Source organism: Conger conger, chromosome 16, assembly GCF_963514075.1.
Source record: "Conger conger chromosome 16, fConCon1.1, whole genome shotgun sequence".
Classification (NCBI taxonomy): Eukaryota; Metazoa; Chordata; class Actinopteri; order Anguilliformes; family Congridae; genus Conger; species Conger conger.
Genome location: NC_083775.1, coordinates 10,643,836 through 10,666,388, shown reverse-complemented (window position 1 = coordinate 10,666,388; position 22,553 = coordinate 10,643,836). Strand labels below are relative to the sequence as shown.

The window sequence follows — 22,553 nt, the reverse complement described above, 5'->3', positions numbered from 1 at the left end:
AGGTCTACCCACAAAATAGTGCACCGAGTGTAGATGAATAACAAAGGGACAGTGGCAGTTATTGTTTTGGCTCTGTATTCCTGCACTTTGGACTTGGAATAAAACAATTAATATGAGGTTAAAAGACAGACTGTCAGGTTTCATTTTGAGGGTACATATAGGGTGATTAGTGTAGGAATAAGAGCCCTTTTTATACACTGTACTCTCATTTTAGGTAAACACGCATCATCTGTCACCATGTTAACCAAATGATCATCCATACATTTTACTCCTAAGGAAAAAAGAAACCCACTGTAATATTTGTTTAATACACTATTATCATCCAACTGACATAGCTACAACCTTTAGTTAGGTACTGGGCTGCAGTGAAAGGAAAGGCTGTTAAACCTATGGGCACATGGATCAAAGAATGACTATACTATTATAACGTTTAATTAGAAATTCCACCAATGTTGGGGCAACAGGCATCCTCAAAAATACAACACATTCAAATTTAATTTTATTGACTGTAAAATGACAATACTTTACATATAGACATGTGTACTTTAAATATGGAAAAAAATAATTCTGTCAATTTTTTAGTATTCTTATAAAAGACAGATATCCAGTCGATCACCTCCTCATACCTCTTAACACAACACATAAAAACATTGGCTCATTGAAGCAATACCAGGTCATTGTGGCACACTCACGCACTCACTCACACTCTGGTCCAGCTGGTTTGACATTTCATAAGCGATGCCTCAATCTCTTTTTCAGTTTTAAATGGAAGGGGGTCAACAGTGAACTAATTATTTCAACCATCCAAACGGATCGTAGCTGAGAAGCGCAAGAAAGCCGCAGTAAAGCACTGTAATCTGCCAGGCACAAAATGAGATGAGTGGTGTAGCTCTCCCTCTCTACATCGACTGAGCATTCATTTTAGGTTCTCTGACCTTCCCGGTGACCCGTTTCATGAGTATTTATTCATATTCATAGTCACAAGTTGTCAAATGTATTTCAGCATTGAATAAGTGCAGAGAGAGCTGTAAAACACTCCGACAGGAAGACATCCTTCCCGTGTACAGAAGCTCTACTTCTGAATCAGGCTACTCGTTTTACATTTCCAAAAGTTAAAAAAATAAAATAAACCTTCAAGAAAATATATGATTTGCTGATAAGAATCGTCATTTCGCCCCGTCAGCCTAAAATAAACCATGGCTACGGAACTAATCGAACATTGAAGCCCTTGTTATGGAGGTTTGATCGTTCAGGGAATGGTATGAATTAATACATCTGTGATCTGTGTCAATTGTAGTGGAAATTGCAATGGATTCATAAGACAACAAAAACGAAAGTCCAATTAGGTACTGTATTGCATTGCACTGCACCTATCCACGGGACAGACACAATGCTTCCGTAAAAAAGTACTTCTTAAAAATAACCCCATCCCCCCCAGACACTCACTCGCTCACACGCACAATAAAAAACCCAAAGATAAAAAAGTGCAGATTCATATTTGGGCGACCCAGTGTATGTAACTGATCAGCTGAGGCCAGTCTTCACTGCTCATTGGCTGATTGATTGAAAGCTAAGGCACTATCTGCATCTTCCAATACACTGGAAGGCCTTTTTCGTTCCTTAGGGTCCATGTCCGCATTGCCCAGGTCACTAATAGAATGCAAAAGGAGACAGAAAGAGCATTATTAATAAGAGAGAAGTGGTTCATGATATGGATGAACTGAGGATGAGAGTTCTCTGGACACATCTGTGTTCCTATGGCATTCTGTGCCTACAATGTCATGCTCCACATACTAAGAGTGCATTAAGCAGTCGGTTACCATTGGACCAACAGGATGTCATTCATGATAATAGAGTTAAGCTTTAATGAGCAGTCACTTCTTACCAATTGGTTCCAGAGAGCTGTGACGCACAGAAATCAATGTACCAGCACAACTTGCCTCCCTGAAGAATGACAGCTCAAATATAATGATGTGAAACACGTCAGCCATAGAAATGCTTGGTGTGTCCCAATGTGAGTCTCACTGCTTCAGTACTATGTATCTGTGAGTCTCACTGCTTCAGTACTGGGTATCTGTGAGTCTCACTGCTTCAGTACTGGGTATCTGTGAGTCTCAGTGCTTCAGTATTGTGCAGCTGTGAGTCTCAGTGCTCCAGTATTGTGTACCTGTGAGTCTCAGTGCTCCAGTATTGTGTACCTGTGAGTCTCAGTGCTCCAGTATTCTGTATCTGTGAGTCTCAGTGCTCCAGGACTGTGTACCTGTGAGTTTCAGTGGTCCAGTATTGTGTACCTGTGAGTCTCAGTGCTCCAGTATTCTGTATCTGTGAGTCTCAGTGCTCCGGTATTCTGTATCTGTGAGTCTCAGTGCTCCAGGACTGTGTACCTGTGAGTCTCAGTGGTCCAGGCTGTTCCCAAGCTGTTGTCTCTCATGCAGCGCAGCCAAGGCCAGCTTCAGACGATCCTTCAGGGCCTCGATCTCCTGCTCGCTGCGGCTCTTCATCAGGTCCAGCTCAGCGTGGGCCTCCTTGTAGCGCTCGCAAGCCGTCTGCTTCTCCTGGACCGGGCAGAAAGGCAGCCAGAGAGCGTGAGAGAAGCCCAATCCCCGGCAAACCACAAAGCAGGACAGACTTAATTAGACCGTCATTGGTCATTAGCGTAGTGGTTAAGGTACATGACCGGGATCCGCAAGGTCGGCGGTTCGATTCCCACAGCCATTGGGCCCTTGAGCAAGGCCCTTAACCCTGCATTGCTCCAGGGAAGGATTGTCCCCTGCTTAGTCTAATCAACTGTACGTCACTCTGGATAAAAGCGTCTGCCAAATGGCAGTAATGTAATGTCATGTAATTATGAAACGCAGAGGCATACACGCACGCACACGCAGTGAATCACTACCGTGTTTAGAGACTGGAGCTCGTTCCTCAGGCAGGTGATCTCCCGGTACAGGTACTGCGCCTCCCTCTCTTTCACCCGCAACAGCACCTGCAAGACAAATGAGATCAACATTTGGGGTAAGTCTGTAGTGGTTAAGGTACATGACTGGGACCAGCAAGGTTGTTGATTCGATCCCCGGTGTAGCCACAATAAGATCCGCACAGCTGTTGGGCCCTTGAGCAAGGCCCTTAACCCTGCATTGCACTAGGGGAGGATTGTCTCCTGCATAGTCTGGATAAAAGCGCCTGCCAAATGCCATTAATGTAATGTAACAGAGATTACAGAGATCACAGCATCAGAGAACAATAGTACAGCCAATGAGATGAGAGCATTAGAGAACACAGATACAGCCAACGCGATGACAGCATTAGCGAACACTGGTACAACCAATGAGTTGAGAGCATTACAGAGCACTGGTACAGCCATAAGCTTAAGAACCAATCACACAAGAGCGATCATTTTTGCAAGGCATCATTAATCCTGAGCAGGAGTAATCCCTGTGCCATGGATGACTCACTGGGCGTGTCCCAAGACACACAAAAAAAAGGAGAAAAAAAAAGGGAAAATGTATCTTCCTTTCCTCCCCCCACACTGGGTGGATGGGGGGGGGGTCGAAAGGGAGGAAAGGAGTATCCATTTTCTTTTTTTTTTAAAGAATATTGGGACACACCCACTGACTTTGAACAATCACAGTGCAATGCCATGACAAACAGAACCACCTGGCAGCTCCAACCTTTACAGAGAACATGAGCTTCGAGAACTGACTGCGTGTGCATCAGTACCTGTGACCCACCACCAGATGTCACTGTGCAGGATAATGCACTAAAACATTCAACCCCACGCCAAAGGCCTCACCAAAACCTCCATTCAGTGGTATGTGAGACTAACAATGAGGCGTGGTATTCACCACCCAGTCTGCATCCTCATATATCATCATCCTCATCATCATCATCCTCCATGACTGACCTCCAGTTCACAGGAGTTCCGTTCACAGTCGTCAGGGGAGACGCCCTCCGACCCCTCACCCTTGACCAAGGTGCTCATGCGGCTGATCTCCTCCATCAGACGGGACTGCAGCTCCTGAGGAACAGAGGAGGGAGAGGGAGAGGGAGAGAGAGAGAGAGAGAGAGCGAATTACAGACAGAAATAGTGACAGAGGAAATGGCAGGAAGTGAAGGCACAATGCAGAGCGCTCGGACTGAGAATGAGAGCAGCGCAGACAGCCTGAACATACAGGACTTGCAAAAACGTGCAGTACTGGAATCACACCGACTATTGCATTTGCCCTTGTAAAGACTCAGCATTACAAAAGGCTACTTTGTAAGTCTGCCGTTACTGCAGTGTCTGCAGGAAAGCACCCAGGTTTACACAGCTGTGTCCCAGCAGGACTCGAACCCGTGACCCTCCGGTTGGGACATCAGAGCCCAGGCTGCTACACAGTATTCTGCACGTGCACAAATGACACCCCCCTCCCTCCCTGCCTCCCCCCCGCACTTCCTGCTCTCCTCCACCTGGTTCTCCTTCTTCAGCTGCTCCATCTCTCTCTCCCTGCGGCTGACCTCCCGCTCCCGCTCCCCACTGCTCTGCTCGGCCCTGTTCAGCTGCAGGCACTTCTGGGAGTATCTCTCCGACAGGCTGTCCAACTCCCTGCGCAGGGAGTGAATCTCCGACCTGAGGGACAGGAGACAACATGAGTGTGAGAAGTGTGTGTGCGTGCGCGTGTGCGTGTCTGAGAAAGAGTGCGTGTGCATAGGTGTGTGTGTGTGTGCGAGACGGTGTGCGCATGTCTGAGAAAGAGTGTGTGTGCGTGTGTGTGTGTGTGTGTGCGAGACGGTGTGTGTGTGTCTGAGAAAGAGTGCGTGTACGTAGGTGCGTGTGTGCGTGTGTGCATGTGTGCGAGACGGTGTGTGTGTGTCTGAGAAAGAGTGCGTGTGCGTAGGTGCGTGTGTGTGTGTGTGTGTGTGTGTGCGAGACGGTGTGTGTGTGTCTGAGAAAGAGTGTGTGTGCATGTGTGGGTGTGTATTGTCTGTCCACTGGTGCTGTCCATGAAAGGCCTGGTTTTACCACCGTGGATGAAATATGAAAGAATTCCTTCAGCCAAGGACAAACATGTCAGATTTGCCACAGTGCTGAGCGATGCATGGCTAAATGAGTCTGCATTCCCTGAGCCAGAGAGCCAGAGAGCCAGAGAGCCAGAGAGCCAGAGAGCCAGAGAGCCAGAGAGCCAGAGAGCCAGAGAGCCAGAGAGCCAGAGAGCCAGTGCAGACTGAAGAGTGCATACTTATTACAATGATTGTGAGAGTGTACTTGGTAGAACGATGATGACTGCGTATTTGTTACAAGAATGATGACTGCGTACTTGGTAGAATGATTACGAGTGTGGACTGGGTAGAATGATTACGAGTGTGGACTGGGTAGAATGATTACGAGTGTGGACTGGGTAGAATGATTACGAGTGTGGACTGGGTAGAGTGATTATGAGTGTGGACTGGGTAGAATGATTATGAGTGTGGACTGGGTAGAATGATTATGAGTGTGGACTGGGTAGAATGATTATGAGTGTGGAATGGGTAGAATGATTATGAGTGTGGACTGGGTAGAATGATTATGAGTGTGGAATGGGTAGAATGATTATGAGTGTGGACTGGGTAGAGTGATTATGAGTGAGTTCTTGTTAGAATGCCTATGAGCTGCAGTCATGCACAGCCGTGCAGAGAGGAGGGACTCACTGATGCTGGGAGTTTAGAGTCTCTGTATCAGCAACTCCCCCACACAGCCTCCTGACCCTCTCCACCTCCCTCTGCAGCTCCTCCCTGTGCGCCTTCTTTAGCACCTCCATCGCTACGGAAACAGATGGAGAACAACTTTATGGTTTACACGCTGACAGACACACAGACAGAGAGACAGACACAGAGAGAGACAGACAGACAGACAGACAGACAGACAGACAGACAGACAGACAGACAGACAGACGGAGAAACGGAGAGACAGGCACACAGAGACACAAAGAGACAGACTTACACAAAGACACACAGACACAGACACAGACACACAGACGTACAGACGTACAGACGTACAGACACGCAGATGTACAGACCTTGCGCGGTGGCCTGCGTTTCCTCCCACAGCAGCCGGTCCCTGTCCCTCTCCAGCTTCCGGGCCTCGCGCTCGTACTGCCTCTGCGTCTCGTCCAGCGCCTGCGTGTGCGCCTTGTCCATGGCCGCCAGACTGCGTCCGCACGGAGCGTCCGGCCCACAGCCCCACCCGCCCCGCCCCCCGCCCCCACCCCCGCCCCTCAACCTCTCCAGCTGCAGCTTCAGAGACGCCACCTGAGGGAGAGAAACCGGGAGGACGCTAAAGAACGCCGCACACCCACACACGCCGCACACCACACACACACACACCGCATACCGCACACACACCACAGCAAAGCAGCCGTGCTCTCTGCGAACATCCTGACAGCGTTTCCTCCACACTGCAAAGCAGCTCCCTGAGACCGGCACTGAAATGAGCTCAATACTGGCGTCCACATGAGGCCAGGGAATCCAGCGCTCTTTTAGATCTGCTTTTGAGCGCTTCAGCACTGCGAGCAGACTTTCAAACTACAGTTCCAACCTCAGGACCAGAGGAAAGCTCTGTCTAGCTAAGTTTCCATCGAAACCGTTCAGCGAATTTCCGAAAATAAATTTCCTAAAATTAGCCAAAACAAAATCTGAATCAAATGTTGTGTTCCTGCGAATGTGAATAACTACTGTAACAACTTTTAGCAATATTTCTGCTGGCTTTTTTTTTTTTTTTTTTTTTACACCCACGTATTTTCGGGGCCAATTCTAAATTTGCATAAAACAGTTGGATGGAAACCCCACTACTGTCTGGAGACTGTAAGGACAGGTCAGCAACAGAACCTGTATTACAGCTATGGTGAGCAATATATTACCCGTAAACTGTGCTGAGCATAAAGTGACTAATACAGACACTATAAATAAATATCTCATAATCATGGTATATTTATGAACGTTACTCTTTGCTTGTGGCTTCATCACCCCACATTAAAATAATAAAAGTAATTGGGGGCATGTCATGATATATATTACGATATAGCACTATAGACTTGTAAGTATTAGGACATCATTATGTGCATATTGCTCACCCCTCCTGACAGTAACAAAAGCCCAGAAGCAACAAAATGTATATAAATTATATCCGTATATAAATTTATATAAATTTTGTTCATTTGCTTTTTTGCAAATTGAAAAACAGCTCCACTCACTACCTCCCTCTGCAGCGCCTCGTTGGCTTGATGGCCAGTACGAGAGCCAATCAGCGGCAGCGATCTCATCTCCTTTAAAGGAAGCTTCTCAAACTCCGCCCACTTCTTCTCTATCTCCTCCTCGATGCGCAGCAACTGATTTGAGCCAGACCCCGCCTCCTTCCTGTGCAGCAGGGCCTCCCATTGGCTGTGGCCCGTCTCCCTGCCGGTGACCTGCTCTGACCCCTCCCTCTGATTGGCGGCTGGCGAGGGAGAGGCTGTTGGCACGGGAGCCAGTTCTACGTAGTCGAATCGGCGCGGCGCGGTGGCAGAGGATGTGACCTCTGACCTGGGGTCGCTGTGGGCTTGCCGGGTTGAACCCCAGCGAGATGAAAGCGGGCGGGACAGGCAGTGGGAATTCTCCTTATCGCTACTGCTGTCAGGCAGCCTGAGAGAGAAAAGGAGGGAAAGAGAGAGGTAGAGGGAGAGGAAGAGAGGGAGATAGAGAGAGGAGGAAATGAGAGAGCACCAATTAAGGCAGCGTACTAGGCCTAGCAGCACTGACTGTGAAAGTCTTAACGTGCGTGTACAGTACAGTACAGTCCTAACTTGTGTGTAGAGTACAGCCTCGATCCTGCCGTGTCTTAACATGTGTGTGTAGAGTACAGTACAGTACACACAGTATGGACACTGCAGTCACAGGGCTCTGCCGTGTTCTCATACACATCACTCACTGCGTGAGGTCCGGGGAGCTGCTGGGCCGCACGCTCTTCCTCAGAACCTCGATCCAGTTCCGCCTGATGCCAGCCGTCATGGCCGAGAGCGTGAACACCGCCTCCCGGGTCTGAGGGGGAGAAGACAACGCACCAATAAGGCCACCGTCGGGGAAAACACTGACGAAGAACTCTACATCACACTCAATCAGAGAAAAGGGAGAGCGTTCAAAAATAAATGTGGTAGCAGAAGCAAAACAAAGTGCTCTTGAAGGGAGGGTGCTTATAGAGTTGCAAGACAAGTAATAAAAGTATGTAATAAAAGAATAATAAATGTTTGACTTCCTGGAAGTTGCAGGTCCACTTGCCTGAACAAGAATGTTAAAAAGCCGTTATTGTAATGGCATATCTACTGATACAATAAAATAAAAAAGACCAGTTTAGGCCACGCAGGGTATGAGGGTGTCTACATTACACTACTGAAGAAGAGATAGGCCAACACACACACACAACTAAAACAATCTGACCACGCAAAGCCATAGACTAACCCACACCCACTTCATGCGAAGACAGAGCCACTGTGATTCACACACCTGTATCTGGAAGCCATAGTTCTTCTCCACATCGAACTCGGACACCTTCACGCAGGACTTCAAGTCGATCTCCCCATCCAGGTCATCTTTCTGTCAAGAGGAGAGACAAAGATGTGTGATGGGACAGTCAGGGTCTAAAGGCAACAGTTTTAGTTTGTACCCACTACAGGAGTTCTGAAGGAAGACTAGAAGCTTCAACAAATTCCAATAATACCTTCACCTTTAGCATTCCTCAATAATGCAGCCCTGTTGACACTGGCATGGGAACTATCCAAACATTAGGCTAATTATCAGTTTGTACCACTGTGTCGCATCAGGAACAGCATGGTGTGTATGCAAAAGCTCACCTCCTCCGCGCCAGAATCTCTGTAGTATCTCAGCCCAGCGTCTGTTAGCACGAACCAGTGCTTTTTCCACTGCAGAGACACAGGACAGCACACACATGCCACTCAGCCTACTCCAGTTTCACAACACTGCCTATTAACCAGCCTATAATTACCAAACACTATTTTCACACATTTCCAAATGTACTGCATGCATGCAATCCGTTCAGAGACAGGGCACTGAGCAGGATAATGTAGCAGATAATGCAGGGTTGTCATTGCACCATTTTATGATTAAGGGATGTTATTTGGGTTTTGTGAAAAAGCGCTTAATGGACCACACCAAAGGAAAAACACAGCCACACATTGACATCCACACACACCCTCCTGGTAAACCCCTAAACCTCTACTGTCATTCAGGAGTGCACAAGGCTGGAAATAGAAACTGTCACTTCATACACACACGGACACACGCAGACTTTGAATCTTTGCATACACACACAAACACAGATACTTTGAATCTATCACTTTCAATACACGCATTTGGACACTATCGCTTCACTCTCTCACACTCACACTCACACTCACACTCACACTCACACTCACACTCACACTCACACTCACACTCACACTCACACACACACTCACACACACACTCACACACACACTCACACACACACTCACACACACACTCACACACACACTCACACACACACTCACACACACACTCACACACACACACACACTCACTCACACACACACTCACACACACACTCACACACACACTCACACACACACTCACACACACACTCACACACACACTCACACACACACACTCACACACAAACACTCACACACACAGTCATATTTCCATTACCTCTCCATTCTCGTCCAGTTTTGACATCCATCCCTTCTTGAAGTTAAGGAGGTCAGGCTGTTCATGAAGGGAAAATTACTGTTTTAATGACGGACTCTAAACCATATTCAATGACAGAACTACCCGTCAAACACAGAGACTGTAAAGAAAGGAGAACCAACACACTCAGAAACAAGTTGCTTAAAGCAGAAAAAGAACCACAACTGGTTTAAACAACAGGTTGGAATTCAAACAAAAAAAAAGCAGAAATATAAAAACAGTCATGCGTTTTATACTGCACAGTTGACACCTTTTCTTCGGCAGAAAACAATTCATCACCCTGCTGACGCAATACAAGCCAGACCAAATGAGCACTGGGCACCATGGAAAATAGAGCAGTGTCTGCATCTGGACTGTGTGTGTGTGTGTGCATATGGCGTGTGTGCATGCATTTGGGTTACGTGTGTATGCATATGGCAGATGTATGTGCGTATAAGGTATACATGCATTGGGGGCGACGTGGCTCAGGCAGTAAGAGCAGTCGTCTGGCAGTCGGAGGGTTGCCGGTTCGATCCCCCGCCTGGGCTGTGTCGAAGTGTCCCTGAGCAAGACATCTAACCCCCAAATGCTCCTGACGAGCTGGACGGCGCCTTGCATGGCAGCCAATCGCCGTCAGTGTGTGAGTGTGTGAATGAGAAGCATCAATTGTACAGTGCTTTGGATAAAGGCGCTATATAAATGCCAACCATTTATGTATGTATGTGTGTGTACATACTGCATACGTATTTGAGAGAACAGCCCTTGTGGGACAATAATTTCGAGAAGTGTGAAAAGCAACAGGAAACACCAAAAACCTCATAAAAGGCAGAGAGAAAGAGAGAGAGAGAGAGAGAGAGAGAGAGAGAGAGAGAGAGAGAGAGAGAGCGAGAGAGAGAGAGAAGCACTGTGGGGGTTAGTCAGGGGAACACAGAGGAGATCACATACTGATAACCAGGGAGAGGAGAGAGACACAAGAAGGCCTACAAAGTGAATGAGGAGACAGGACAACAAAAAACCTGTTCGACATTACAGTATAGGAGAGGCTAACACAAGAATGCTGTAAAATTTTGAATACAGATCATTGCTACAAAACAGAAACAGCTACCAGGATAGAGGGGAACGGCAGAGGGGGAGGAAAAAGGCATTGAAATGGAAGCTGGTTGTTAATCAACATGATTATTGCCTAAGAGTCGACATGACTGCTATGTAAGAGTCGACATGATGGCTGTCGAAGTCAACTGACCTTTCTTATTTACATTCCTCATCTTGATCTCTACCATTCCCCCCTCTATCTGAGAGGACTGTACATACTGATTGCAAGAGTTGAGATCAGGTTAGTCTGAAACATAAGCTTGCAGGGCATCTGCTCATATTTATGGATATTTTGAAACTTGCCATGAAGCAGCTTTCACATTTGAAATGTTTTGATGAGGCTGAAGAAAAGTAGTTTCATACATATTTTTTCATTCTGATATTCCTTTGTGATTTATGAACATCCTGTGCCATTGTTTAAAAAAAGTGTTCCAATGCCTGCAGGTTAGAAAATCCTGCTATTCTTCCAACGGAGATAATGAAAGAATGTGATGCCAGCAGGCACTAAGGGCAAAGGGGGATAAAGAAATACGATGAAAACGAAACGGCAAAGTTTGATGTCACGTGTGTACGTGCTTTACATTTTCAGAATACAAGCAAACATCAAAACGGCAGCACTTTAAAGCAGATCGGTATCTGCGCGCACACACAAGCGCCGTGTCGCTGCCCCACTCCCCACTCCCATACAGCAAACAGATGCAACGTTTGATACTTCACGTTTAGTTCAAACTTATTTCATTTCAAGGACGTGCATGTCACTGAAGGACGAATGTATTATTTTTTTACCTGCCCAACATTAGTGAAGTCTAAAACACATTTCAGTTTCAATTTATCCTTATGAGCAAATTAAGATACAAACTTCTTTCTGTAAATATATTTCAGAATATGCAAGCTCGGGGTAGATAAATGAAACAGACGGCTAATCTTGGAACATAATTTATGGAAAGCTCGATGACGATAAAAAAAAAACCCATTATAAATCATTAGCACGCTATACATAACTTAACAAAACCAAAACAGACAGGTTTTACGTCCTGTTAGCTAGTTCCAGCCCCCATTAATGTAAATATGTAGCTATATTACACGTGTTGTACATTACTTGCCAGCCTAAACATAACAAAAGTGTAGAAGGATTAGTCTTAACTAGCTAACATTAGAACAACATTAAGATGAATCACACTTACAGTACCACCAACAAAGTAAGCACACACACCCACCTCCAAAACATGTTAACAATGTAACGAACCTTTTATTAGGAGGACGACAAATTAGAAAAAACGCAGATCGACGGCGAGGAAAGTTTCGTAACAGCTAAGCCATTTAATGTCTCCAAGTTAGCCAACTAGCAAGCTAACGTTATTCAAACGAAAAAAAAAGCGATAGCTAACGTCAGCTGGTTTATATAGCAGATATCCAGCTGCTTAACTCAACAACTGTTTGACAACAGTCTCAAGCTAGTTACTTTTTATGTTAACACTTTACATGCAACATCATCGTTAGCTGGTTAGCCACGCTCCCCAACCAAACTAACCCAGTTCCTTAGCGTACTAGCTAACTTAGCCAGCACAATTTAACGTTAGCTCTCCAACTTGGAAAAAGCGTAAGAAAGTTGAACTTACCGTCATGTTTGTTGAATCCAAAAAGGTAGATTGTAAAAGAGAAGCGTAGATTTATTAGGTAGTTATAACCTTATTTTATTCGCAAATAAAGATTAGTCAACTGTAACTCCGTAAATTAGGTTTCACTTGTTAACGCAAAATATAACTTTAGCCCCCAGTTAACATGGAGAGCACTGGATGGCAGGATAGCAACGCGGCATGTCTACCTGACTAACCACCCGCTAGTCGAAATTAAAACAGACACATGTTGCAGGACTCAACGCTACAGATCTGATTTACTCAGCTTAGAATTAAGACGAATACACAAAAACAGATTTAAAAAAAAAAAGAGAATAGCTGAAGTTGACTCTTTTCCGACTTCCCACAACTTCAGAAAAGTTAGCAGCCACCCTTACACAAGCTGCTACTTCCTGGGCGGGTCCGCAACCAATCACCTTTAAGCAAACAATTAAAACTGACCAATCAAAGGGCTCAAGTTAGAATAAAATGAATGAATTTAACACCAACCTAAAGCCAGGCACACGGCTACTTTGCACTCAGATCAGCCCCTTTTGAGACCCGACGCGGTTACGTGCCATGAACATAGACTGTAGGCCATGAAATGTCCTTCACGCCGTTACATTTCATGCTGATGGTGCGAAATTCCCACCTGCACCTTTCCGTAGAGCGAATTTTTCGGATGATTCAGGAAGGATGTCTTAACCTCCATTATTCTTTACTGCTCCCAAATGTTATATATATATATATATATATATATATATATATATATATATATATATATATATATATATATATATTTTTTACAAACGTTTCGAAAATATTGGCAGAAATCAAACAGTTTACACCAGTTGTGATGGAACACAGCAGGACACAGCAATTGTGTCGGTGGGTGCATTTTGAATGTGATCATTCAACAGCATTCCATTCATACCTGTTCCTGTTGAGGCTCTAGGTATGTAAAGTATCAGAGAAAGACCTGAGTGCAATATTACTCATCAGCATAGCTAGAAATGTATGCCGTTGGGACTTCAAAGAATTAGATGGGTGTGAACTACCTTCTAGCATGTCAACTAATTGGGATGCAGTTGTGTGGGATGTGCTCCTACATTTTTCAAACGAGGGGCCCCTTGGAAACAATGTTAGTGTAGATCCCTGCTAATGATAAGTACAACTGTATGGAGACTGAAGAACTCTGAGACAAAAACACATACTGAGGGACTGACAGATGAGGGGGTGTGTACACCATCTCACCGACCCCCAATAGTATGCTGTTATAATTTTGAAGGCAAAATGGCCATGTCATGTTAGTTCCCTTATATTAATACTTTGATGAAATACTTTTTGTATACTCAAAGTACTGTCCTGAAGTAGCCATCTATACTGGCATTAGCACAGGCTCTGGAAAACAAGCTGACTCAGACTTGACAATGTTACCTGAAGCAGTAAATGAGCACCTGTAAGACATGGTGACATTGTTATTTATTGAATATTGAATTTATTGACATTGAATATTGTTCATTTTCATTTTAATTTAGTGTCCCTGTACCACATACACTCGCATCAGGGCTACTACAACACAAGGGTCTGCATGCATACACTGTAGTTGCCTCTAATAATAATAATAATAATAATAATAATTGTAATAATCATTGTGTATACAGGAATAATCATTGTGTGTTCATTACTGGAAGTGTTTTGGTTGGTGTTAATGTCAGATCAGGGATTACATGCCTTTCCCGTGCGCAGTCCCTCTGCTGCATCTATCTGAAGATTGGAGAAATTACCAGCCAGTCTGTCAGCCGGGAAACTCTGTATTCAAACAATACCAACATATACTGTCAGGTAGTAATAGAACATAAAATGTACTTTCTCTCTCTCTCTCCGTCTGTCAAACAGACAGACTGACTGACTGACTGACGGACAGACAGACAGACAGCCAAACACACACACACACACACACACACGCACACACACACATATAATTGATACTGGTATATTGATACAGACCAGTATGGGTTCATATCATATCTTCCCTGCTATGATATCTTCCCCTGTCAGACCACTAATGTCTAACTGCAGGGTACTGTGCTGTATCATATACTGTAATAATGCCCTCCTTCATTACATGCTGCTTGGCAACAGCCCAGTGTGGATAGAATCTGTGTGCTGTATTTTTAAATGTGGACATCACTGCAGGCCTTCACCCAGTGAGGTCAGAACATAGGGCAGGGGGGGGGGTTCCTGGAGCCCCCACATCGATGCACCCCCACCCCCACAGTGCTCCACATTCCCAAATCTGACCTGCACATCTGTGTTCAGCGCACCAAATTTCCCAAGCCGAACCGCACGTCATTCCCACATTTCCAAGCTCTCTTCAGTGAGTACCTGCGTGTGCACTGAGGTGGGGGAGCGGCTCTGGGAGAGCCCGCCCACTCCGTCCTGTCCGTCCCGCCGGTCTCTCGCTCTGTCGTTCCGTCTCCCTTGCTCCCCGGACTCATCCCGTTCCGAGTAGCTGTGCTTCTCCCGAGAGTGGCTGTTAGAAGCAGGAATATCACGCATGCATGCAAACTCAGAGCGGATTAGGAGACACGGCCAAACATTTTGGAAAATTACAGACTACCCTCACTGTCATTTTACAATGGCCACACATTAATCCCCCCCCCCCTCCCAAAACTAGTTCCTTTTCTTTTACCTGGCTGGTTTATAGCGCTCCTCCCTCTCTGGGCTGCGGTTCTGCCCTCTCTGCCCTGACCCCTCCCGCTGGAATATTGTCTTCACCCTGGGGAGGTCGGCCATCATGGCGTACTCCTCCTTGTTGAACCCTGCAGCCCCAGACCCTCCAGAGACGTGACTGGACTCGGACTCAGACAATGAACTCTGGGACGATGTGTGCCGCCTCCTGTCAGCGGAGGGGCTCCTGTTGCGACTGGACGACCCTCTGCACTCTGGCGAAGGGCTACGAGCGTCTGGGCCCTGCCTACTGTTGGTTCTACTCCTGCTGCTGCTTCGATTGGTCAGCTGACTGCTGGATTTCATGGAGTCGGCGGGGACTTTTGGCCCCTTGTCGCGTCTAGTTGGGGAGGAGCTTCGGGAGGTGGGAGGACTACGAAGGGAAAGGCTGGAACCACGCCAGGAGCCAGGTGAAGTGCTTGGATCTGATCTTGTGTCTTTGTGATTGGCTTTAATCATATACGATGGGTTGGGGTCAGCTCTAGCCTGACTGCTGGTGTTCTTCATGTAGGATGAGTCTGACCTGACCTCACTATTTGTTGTTTTCCTCAAAAGAGAGATGTCATAGCCTCTCCCTGAGGGAGAGGAACTACGACTGTTACGACCACGATTATGGGAGGAGGCGTTCATCTCAGTTTTGCGCTGAAGGGATTGGCTGTGTGCATCAAAGGTTCTCCTTGAGGTGGAAGAGCTACGACTATCACAACCGCGATTATTGGAGGAGGTATTCGTCTCAGTTTTGCGCAGAAGGGATTGGCTGGGTGGGTCATAGCCTCTCCTAGAGGGAGAGGAGCTACGACTATCACGACCATGATTATGGGAGGAGCCATTTGTCTCAGTTTTGCGCAGAAGGGATTGGCTGGGTGAGTCGTAGCCTCTCCTTGAGGGGGAGGAGCTAGGACTATCACGACCACGATTATGGGAGGAGCCATTTGTCTCAGTTTTGCGCAGAAGGGATTGGCTGGGTGGGTCATAGCCTCTCCTTGAGGGGGAGGAGCTACGACTATCACGACCACGATTATTCGAGGAGGCATTCGTCTCAGTTTTACGCAGAAGGGATTGGCTGGGTGAGTCATAGCCTCTCCTTGAGGGGGAGGAGCTATGACTGTCACAACCACGATTATGGGAGGAGCCATTTGTCTCAGTTTTGCGCAGAAGGGATTGGCTGGGTGGGTCATAGCCTCTCCTTGAGGGGGAGGAGCTACGACTATCATGACCACGATTATTCGAGGAGGCATTCGTCTCAGTTTTACGCAGAAGGGATTGGCTGGGTGGGTCATAGCCTCTCCTAGAGGGAGAGGAGCTACGACTATCACGACCATGATTATGGGAGGAGCCATTTGTCTCAGTTTTGCGCAGAAGGGATTGGCTGGGTGGGTCATAGCCTCTCCTTGAGGGGGAGGAGCTACGACTATCACGACCACGATTATTCGAGGAGGCATTCGTCTCAGTTTTACGCAGAAGGGATTGGCTGGGTGAGTCATAGCCTCTCCTTGAGGGGGAGGAGCTACGACTGTCACAACCACGATTATGGGAGGAGCTATTTGTCTCAGTTTTGCGCAGAAGGGATTGGCTGGGTGGGTCACAGCCTCTCCTTGAGGGGGAGGAGCTACGACTGTCACAACCACGATTATTGGAGGAGCCAATTGTCTCAGTTTTGCGCAGAAGGGATTGGCTGGGTGAGTCATAGCCTCTCCTTGAGGGGGAGGAGCTACGACTATCACGACCAAGATTACTGGAGGAGGCATTTGTCTCATTTTTTCGCAGAAGGGATTGGCTGGGTGGGTCATAGCCTCTCCTTGAGGGGGAGGAGCTACGACTGTCTCGGGAAACACTATTGGAGAAGGTGTCTGTCTCAGTTTTCCATTGAAGAGTCTGATTGGGGGTCCCATAGCCTTCCCTGACAGGAGAGGCACTGCGCTTACGTCTAATGGTCAAGGTTTTTGCCTCAGTTATGTTCATGGAGTTCTTGAGGTGTTCAAAGGAGCTGGACTGCACTCTGGAGCTAACGGTGCTCACTGCTGATCTCAGGTTTCTCTGCAAGCCTCCGGAATCCACATCGCGTCCAAAGGAGTTTTGGGAGGGGCTTCTGGACCTCTGACTGCTTCTCTGGGAAAAGGTGGTGGAATCAAAGGTCTGCCTGTGAGCGGAACCTGAGGATTCCGTCCGTCTGAACGGAGAGGTGCTACGAGACGGAGATGAGGACCGAGACGGGGAAGGACCGCCCCCCCTCTGGAGAGAGCCGGAGCGTCCCGTCCGCTGATGCTGGGAGAGGGAGTGAGAGGCCACGCGGCCTCTGTCGCTGGAGCCGAGGGACTCCGCCACTTTGAACGGGGTGGGGCTGAGGCACCGCGCGGACGGGGGCGAGCCGTCCGGAGGCGGGTCGGGGCCCTGCTCCTCAGAGGTCCGCCTGTGAGACGGAACGCCGAGGTCGGGGTTCCGGAAGGGAATGGAAGCCTTGGGCTCCGGGCTGCGCGTGCTGGGAAGGGCCCGCCCCGCCTCCGCGTGCCGGAAAGGGGTCGGCGGGCTCTTGTCCCGAAGGGATCTCATGCCCAAGGGTGTCCGTGATTTTAAAAGTCAGTATACTGAGACGCAAAGAGAATGGCTGAGGAAGATTCACAAAATAAGTAGATAATTATTGTTACTTTGCAGAGCAAGTGCAAAATACTTCATTACTCGCAGTGAAGTCCATATGTATTTGGACACTGGCACAATTTCTGTTCCTTTGGCTCTGTACTCTAGCACTTTGGATTTGAAATGAAACAATGAATATGAAATAAAGCACAGACTTCCACCCTTGATTTGAGGGTATTTACATCCACGTCGGGTGATCCTTGCGGGACATGCCTTGTGGGAGTCACCCACCCCCCATTTTAGGGGAGCAAAAATAATTGGACAGTTGGCTTCTCAACTGTTTCTGTTTAGTCAGGTGTATTCATTTGCTTCCTAAATGCATGCATAAGAAAGCATTCAGTATCTAGAAGTAGACCGTATTACTGGGAGTAGGTCCGTCAAACTGATTATCACAAGATAAGAAGCAACCACAGACGTCATCAGTGATTATATGTCAGAACATGAAGAAGGGTGTGATTCTCACCAGACTGTCTGCTGAAGCCCTCCCTGCCCCTGGACTCGTCCATCCAGGCTCGTGGGTTGGGTCTGTGAGGAGGGGGATCTAGCCGGGTCATGGTGGGGTGGCACTCCCTGTCCTGCAGGTGCAGATAATCCTCCTCTGAGGTAATGGAGCCACTGAGCTCTGGGTAATCACTCCGATCCTGAGTGCTGAGAGAGAGGCAGTGTGAGAGGGGGAGAGGGAGAGAGAGCGGGAGGGAGGGAAAAGGGGAGTGGGAAAGAGGGAGACAGAGAGGGTGAGGGAGTGTGAGAGAGGGAGAGAGAGGGAGGGTGAGGGGGAGTGGGAGAGAGAGAGGGCCAATAAGAAAGAAAATAACAGAAAGATAGGGAGAGAGAAAAAAGAAAAAGAAAAGCAGTGAGAGACAAGGAAGGGAGCAGATGAGTGAGTAGGGGAGGATGAAGAAGGGATGACAGCAGCACAGGTAAAGCAGGGAGAGACAAGGGAGTGAAGTAAAAATCTGAAAATCAGGGCCAAACAACAGGGCCACAAGAAGAGGGGCATATTACAGAAAAAATTAAAGATTGATTGATGGGAAAAGGAAGGGAACGGTCAAAAGAAGAATGAAGAAAGGAAGAAAGTTGCAAATGGATACAAAAAAAACAAAAAACACTATACAGTCCCGCATGGGAGCATTGCGGCAAACCCCACAGTGAGGTAGAAGAAACATAAAAATGGCAAGAACCACCAAACCTGAACTAGCAATGGAAAAGCTACGCAAATCCCTAGAGTGTTAATGCTGAGACTCTGCCCTATCCAAACACACGTCATTGATTTTACCTGGTGGTGCTGTCCTCCTCGTCACAAATGTACAGCGCACAGTCAGGGCTCAGGATGCAGAGTGATCCGTCTTCATAACCCAGCCGATCCCTGGTGACATCACAGTAGCCACTCACCAGTGACAGGCCGTCAGAATCCTCCTGACAAGTGGAATGTGAAACGACCGGCCAATCACAACAAGTACAGGAAATCTGACTGGCCCAAGAGTTTAAGTTTAGTTTTTAGTTTTTGTTTTACCTGAAATTAAATTTTGCTAGTTTATATTTTAAAATGTAGCAAGATCTGAGGGATCAAGAAGTTGCTGGTTCTCAATTTATAACAAATTGTCTGATGATTTGTTGGGATAAAGCAAATGTCTCAATTTACTTCACAGATGCTAATAACATACAGATAAGTAATGATTACAGAATGGACAAGGGAGAATCAGGTTGACCTCTGTAAGCAGCGAAATAAAACACAGAGCATTTCAGAGCGTATTAACTTAAAAGAGTACCAGACATCCAATCAATTATTTACTGACAGTTGGAGGAAAACAAATGAATAAATACACACATCACATTAAACTAAACAGCATAGTGAATGAATACACCTGCAAGCAGACGTACTTAACATCAGTCAGCGCCCAAGGTTCCCCTTTGTAAATCCATTGTTAATCCTTTGATCTGTGTGAAAGACTGACACCGTTTCACCTCGTCTCTCCCTCCCTCGCTCACCTTCCCTCCCTCCTCCCCTCTTCTCCATCTGCCTCTCAGGATTAGGGTTACACTACCGTAACACGACCTGGACCGTGGCTCTCCTCATCATTATTTCATCGGCTTCACCATTGTTTTATGGCCGTCATGACACCGCTTCCCGGCCTTATTTAAAGAATTCTCAATTCCTCATCTTCCCAACCTCTCCCGTTTCCTGTCTGACCAAAATCTCGCTACGTAAAAGTTTTGTGGCAGTGAGCAAGTCGCACCAACTTCAGAGTAGCCTACACATTTCTAATAGTGCCTATTTAGTACAGCTTTAAGAAGGTCATAGCCTCTTAGCACAGCTTAACGTAACATTAGCGTGTTCAGTAAAGTGCTCAGCTCACTGGGAGCAGACATGAGTGTCAGTGTTTGAAGACATGATGTTAGAGAGCGTGTGGATGAAATGTAGAGTCTTCCAGGTGCTTATGAGTTTCAGTGTACCTCAGGCTTCTGAGGTGCATGTTGTGCCTTGATATTGCATTACAGGCTGTTACCAAAAAAGACCTGCACCTGATCCCTCTTCATTCATTCGTAATGAGTAAGTCTTCAGGCTCTACCTTCCCCCCTCCTCTCCGCACCCTGCTCTCCACATATTTTTATTTCCCTGTAAAAAATGTTTTACATGAATTTAACATTATTTATTTTCTTGGGAAGAGTCTCATTGATATTTCCACGGGGGTTAAAGGGCCAGGAAGGATGTTCACATACTGTATTACAAACACAGGCAACAATCATACTAACCGTTACAAGGCTAAATTGCTGGGAAGGCCTGTATTCAGTGCTGATCGAGTATCTGCTTTATAAATACTGCCCAGAGCTGCGCAGTTCAACGGTCTCTCCTTACGGTAAATACAGAGTAGTATTAACACACCGTGTTCACATTCTCCCTGACTGTCCCAGTACCGAACCCTGCCACATCCACCTTCTGCTCCTGAGAGGGGAGGTGAGCTGCGACTCTTGGAACGGGTGGGGCTAAATCTACCGTAAGTTGCTTGAGCAGTGGTTTGTTTGAACCAATCAAATTCTCCACAGCAAAAAAAAAAACAATGATTGTTGATGAACTTTGAACTTTGATTGTTAAGTATTGATTGATTGGTAGCAGTCTACTGATATCCCATGATGGCTAAACCCAGTAGTCCTCACTCGTGGTCCGTGAGCCACAGGGCGTGCTGTGGTCCTCACTCCTGGCCCTAGAGAGCCACAGGGTCTGCTGGGGTCCTCACTCCTGGTCCTCAACCCATTTTGAGGTAAACACCTTCAGAACACTTTTACCCGTCATCTTCCTCCGTGTCCACTCATCTCTCCTCCACTCCTAAATGTCTGTGTTAAGCTCTGCCTAAACATCACTCTCTTTCTAAGCATCTGATCTATGGCCACCCCGAGTGGACCAGGGATTTACATTCCCCCAGAAGCTTGCAAACTCCAGTGGTTACCGGGGGTATTGCAGCTTATTAAGCCTCTAGTGCCAAATCTTCCTGTTGAACCCCCCCCCCCCCCCCCTTGCCCCTCAGCCCACTTCCTCAGCAGCTCTTTTTCGACAGCTCACCTGTGCACATACACCAGAGTGCTGCTTTCTCGTTCTCAGGCAGGAGAAGCAGCGGGAGGGGTCGAAGATGTTGGGCTGAAACTTTTGGCAGCAGGGGTCCTCTTTGGGGGGGGGCATGGCTTACTCAGGCGGGGCAGCGACGCCCCACTCATCGTACTCTGGAGCCACTGGGCGGGAAAGGGCAAAAACGTGAAACCGCATCACACTGTGAGCACTGTCCAGTTTCACGGAGGGACTGCATCAAACAACCACAGCACACATCGAGAAAAGGCACAATCCGCTGCCTTGTAATAAACACATGAAACCTCTTAAATGTAAAATAAATGAATAAAACACAGAAACACAATAGAACGGAGCACAAGCAGCACAGTGCAGCAGGATGCGATGGTTGACGCTGCTAAGCTACGCAGTCCATCTCCCAGCACCACTGTGAAACTCTGCCTTGTGTTTGCACATAACACCATTGATCATAGCAACAGCAATCCAGTGGCTACTCCTGTGTCCTGATTACGGTACCGTAACTCCAGCCCCTCGCAGTAAGCTGGACAGCAATGCGCTCATAAGCGCTCACAATTACACAGCTCAACACAGCACAGGGCTGCAGAGTGCAGATCATCTGTCTCAGGGAAATTAAATGACACAACACGATAGTGAAACACTATACTGTATTAATATGACACCTTTAAAACACCATCTAGCACTGAACACTAAAAACCACAATAAACAAAGTTCAAGAAGTCTAATTTAAAAGTGATAGATTACCAGTCATAGTCACACTACTAACGGAATAGGTCTATATATATCTGGTATAAAAGATGTATACTTTTCTTTGGAAATTAGGAAACTTTCTCATATTCAAAAATAAGTTAAGGTAGTAAAGGTAGAAGATATTAAACAATACCTCAAATATGAGTTAGCCACCGTCATCTTCCATTTGTCACTTGAGCACAGGAAATAAACTGTCCATCAGAGCTGAGACATGGCTCTTCTTGACTCTTACTAAATCCCCCTGAAGGGGGGGGGGGGTCCACGTAACCTTACAAGGATCTCATTGGTCCTTTGAACAATGGTTGAAACTAGGGCTCCAGCAACTGCCATGTTGGCTCCATCTGAGATTCTACAGAATAGGTCCCTCTATATTCACCAGAGCCAACATGGCGTCAGCTGCATGACAGTACCATCACCAAGGGCTGTATTAAATGTCATTTGCTTTA

The 22,553-nt window shown here is 46.8% G+C and overlaps 1 protein-coding gene across 1 annotated transcript; it reads right to left on the bottom strand.

Annotated features, from left to right (window-relative positions):
* Nucleotides 1-486: 486 nt before the first annotated feature.
* Nucleotides 487-12,818, bottom strand: triobpb (TRIO and F-actin binding protein b). The gene is made up of 13 exons (XM_061224511.1): nucleotides 12,417-12,818; nucleotides 9,688-9,744; nucleotides 8,835-8,903; nucleotides 8,488-8,577; nucleotides 7,916-8,025; nucleotides 7,206-7,629; nucleotides 6,030-6,261; nucleotides 5,662-5,773; nucleotides 4,444-4,603; nucleotides 3,899-4,012; nucleotides 2,894-2,980; nucleotides 2,385-2,555; nucleotides 487-1,650 (listed from the first exon to the last, which is right to left on the bottom strand). Exons 1-12 carry the CDS (start codon nucleotides 12,420-12,422, stop codon nucleotides 2,394-2,396), a joined length of 1,623 nt encoding a protein of 540 aa, XP_061080495.1. The 5' UTR covers nucleotides 12,423-12,818; the 3' UTR covers nucleotides 487-1,650; nucleotides 2,385-2,393.
* Nucleotides 12,819-22,553: the final 9,735 nt, after the last annotated feature.

Excerpts from the sequence above, each read along its gene's own strand:
- triobpb (XM_061224511.1), bottom strand. Across the intron at positions 8,026-8,487 it reads ACTATGGCTTCCAGATACAG|ACCCGGGAGGCGGTGTTCAC; the intron begins GTGTGTGAATCA and ends TCTCCCCCTCAG. Across the intron at positions 2,556-2,893 it reads AGCTCCAGTCTCTAAACACG|GAGAAGCAGACGGCTTGCGA; the intron begins GTAGTGATTCAC and ends TGCCCGGTCCAG.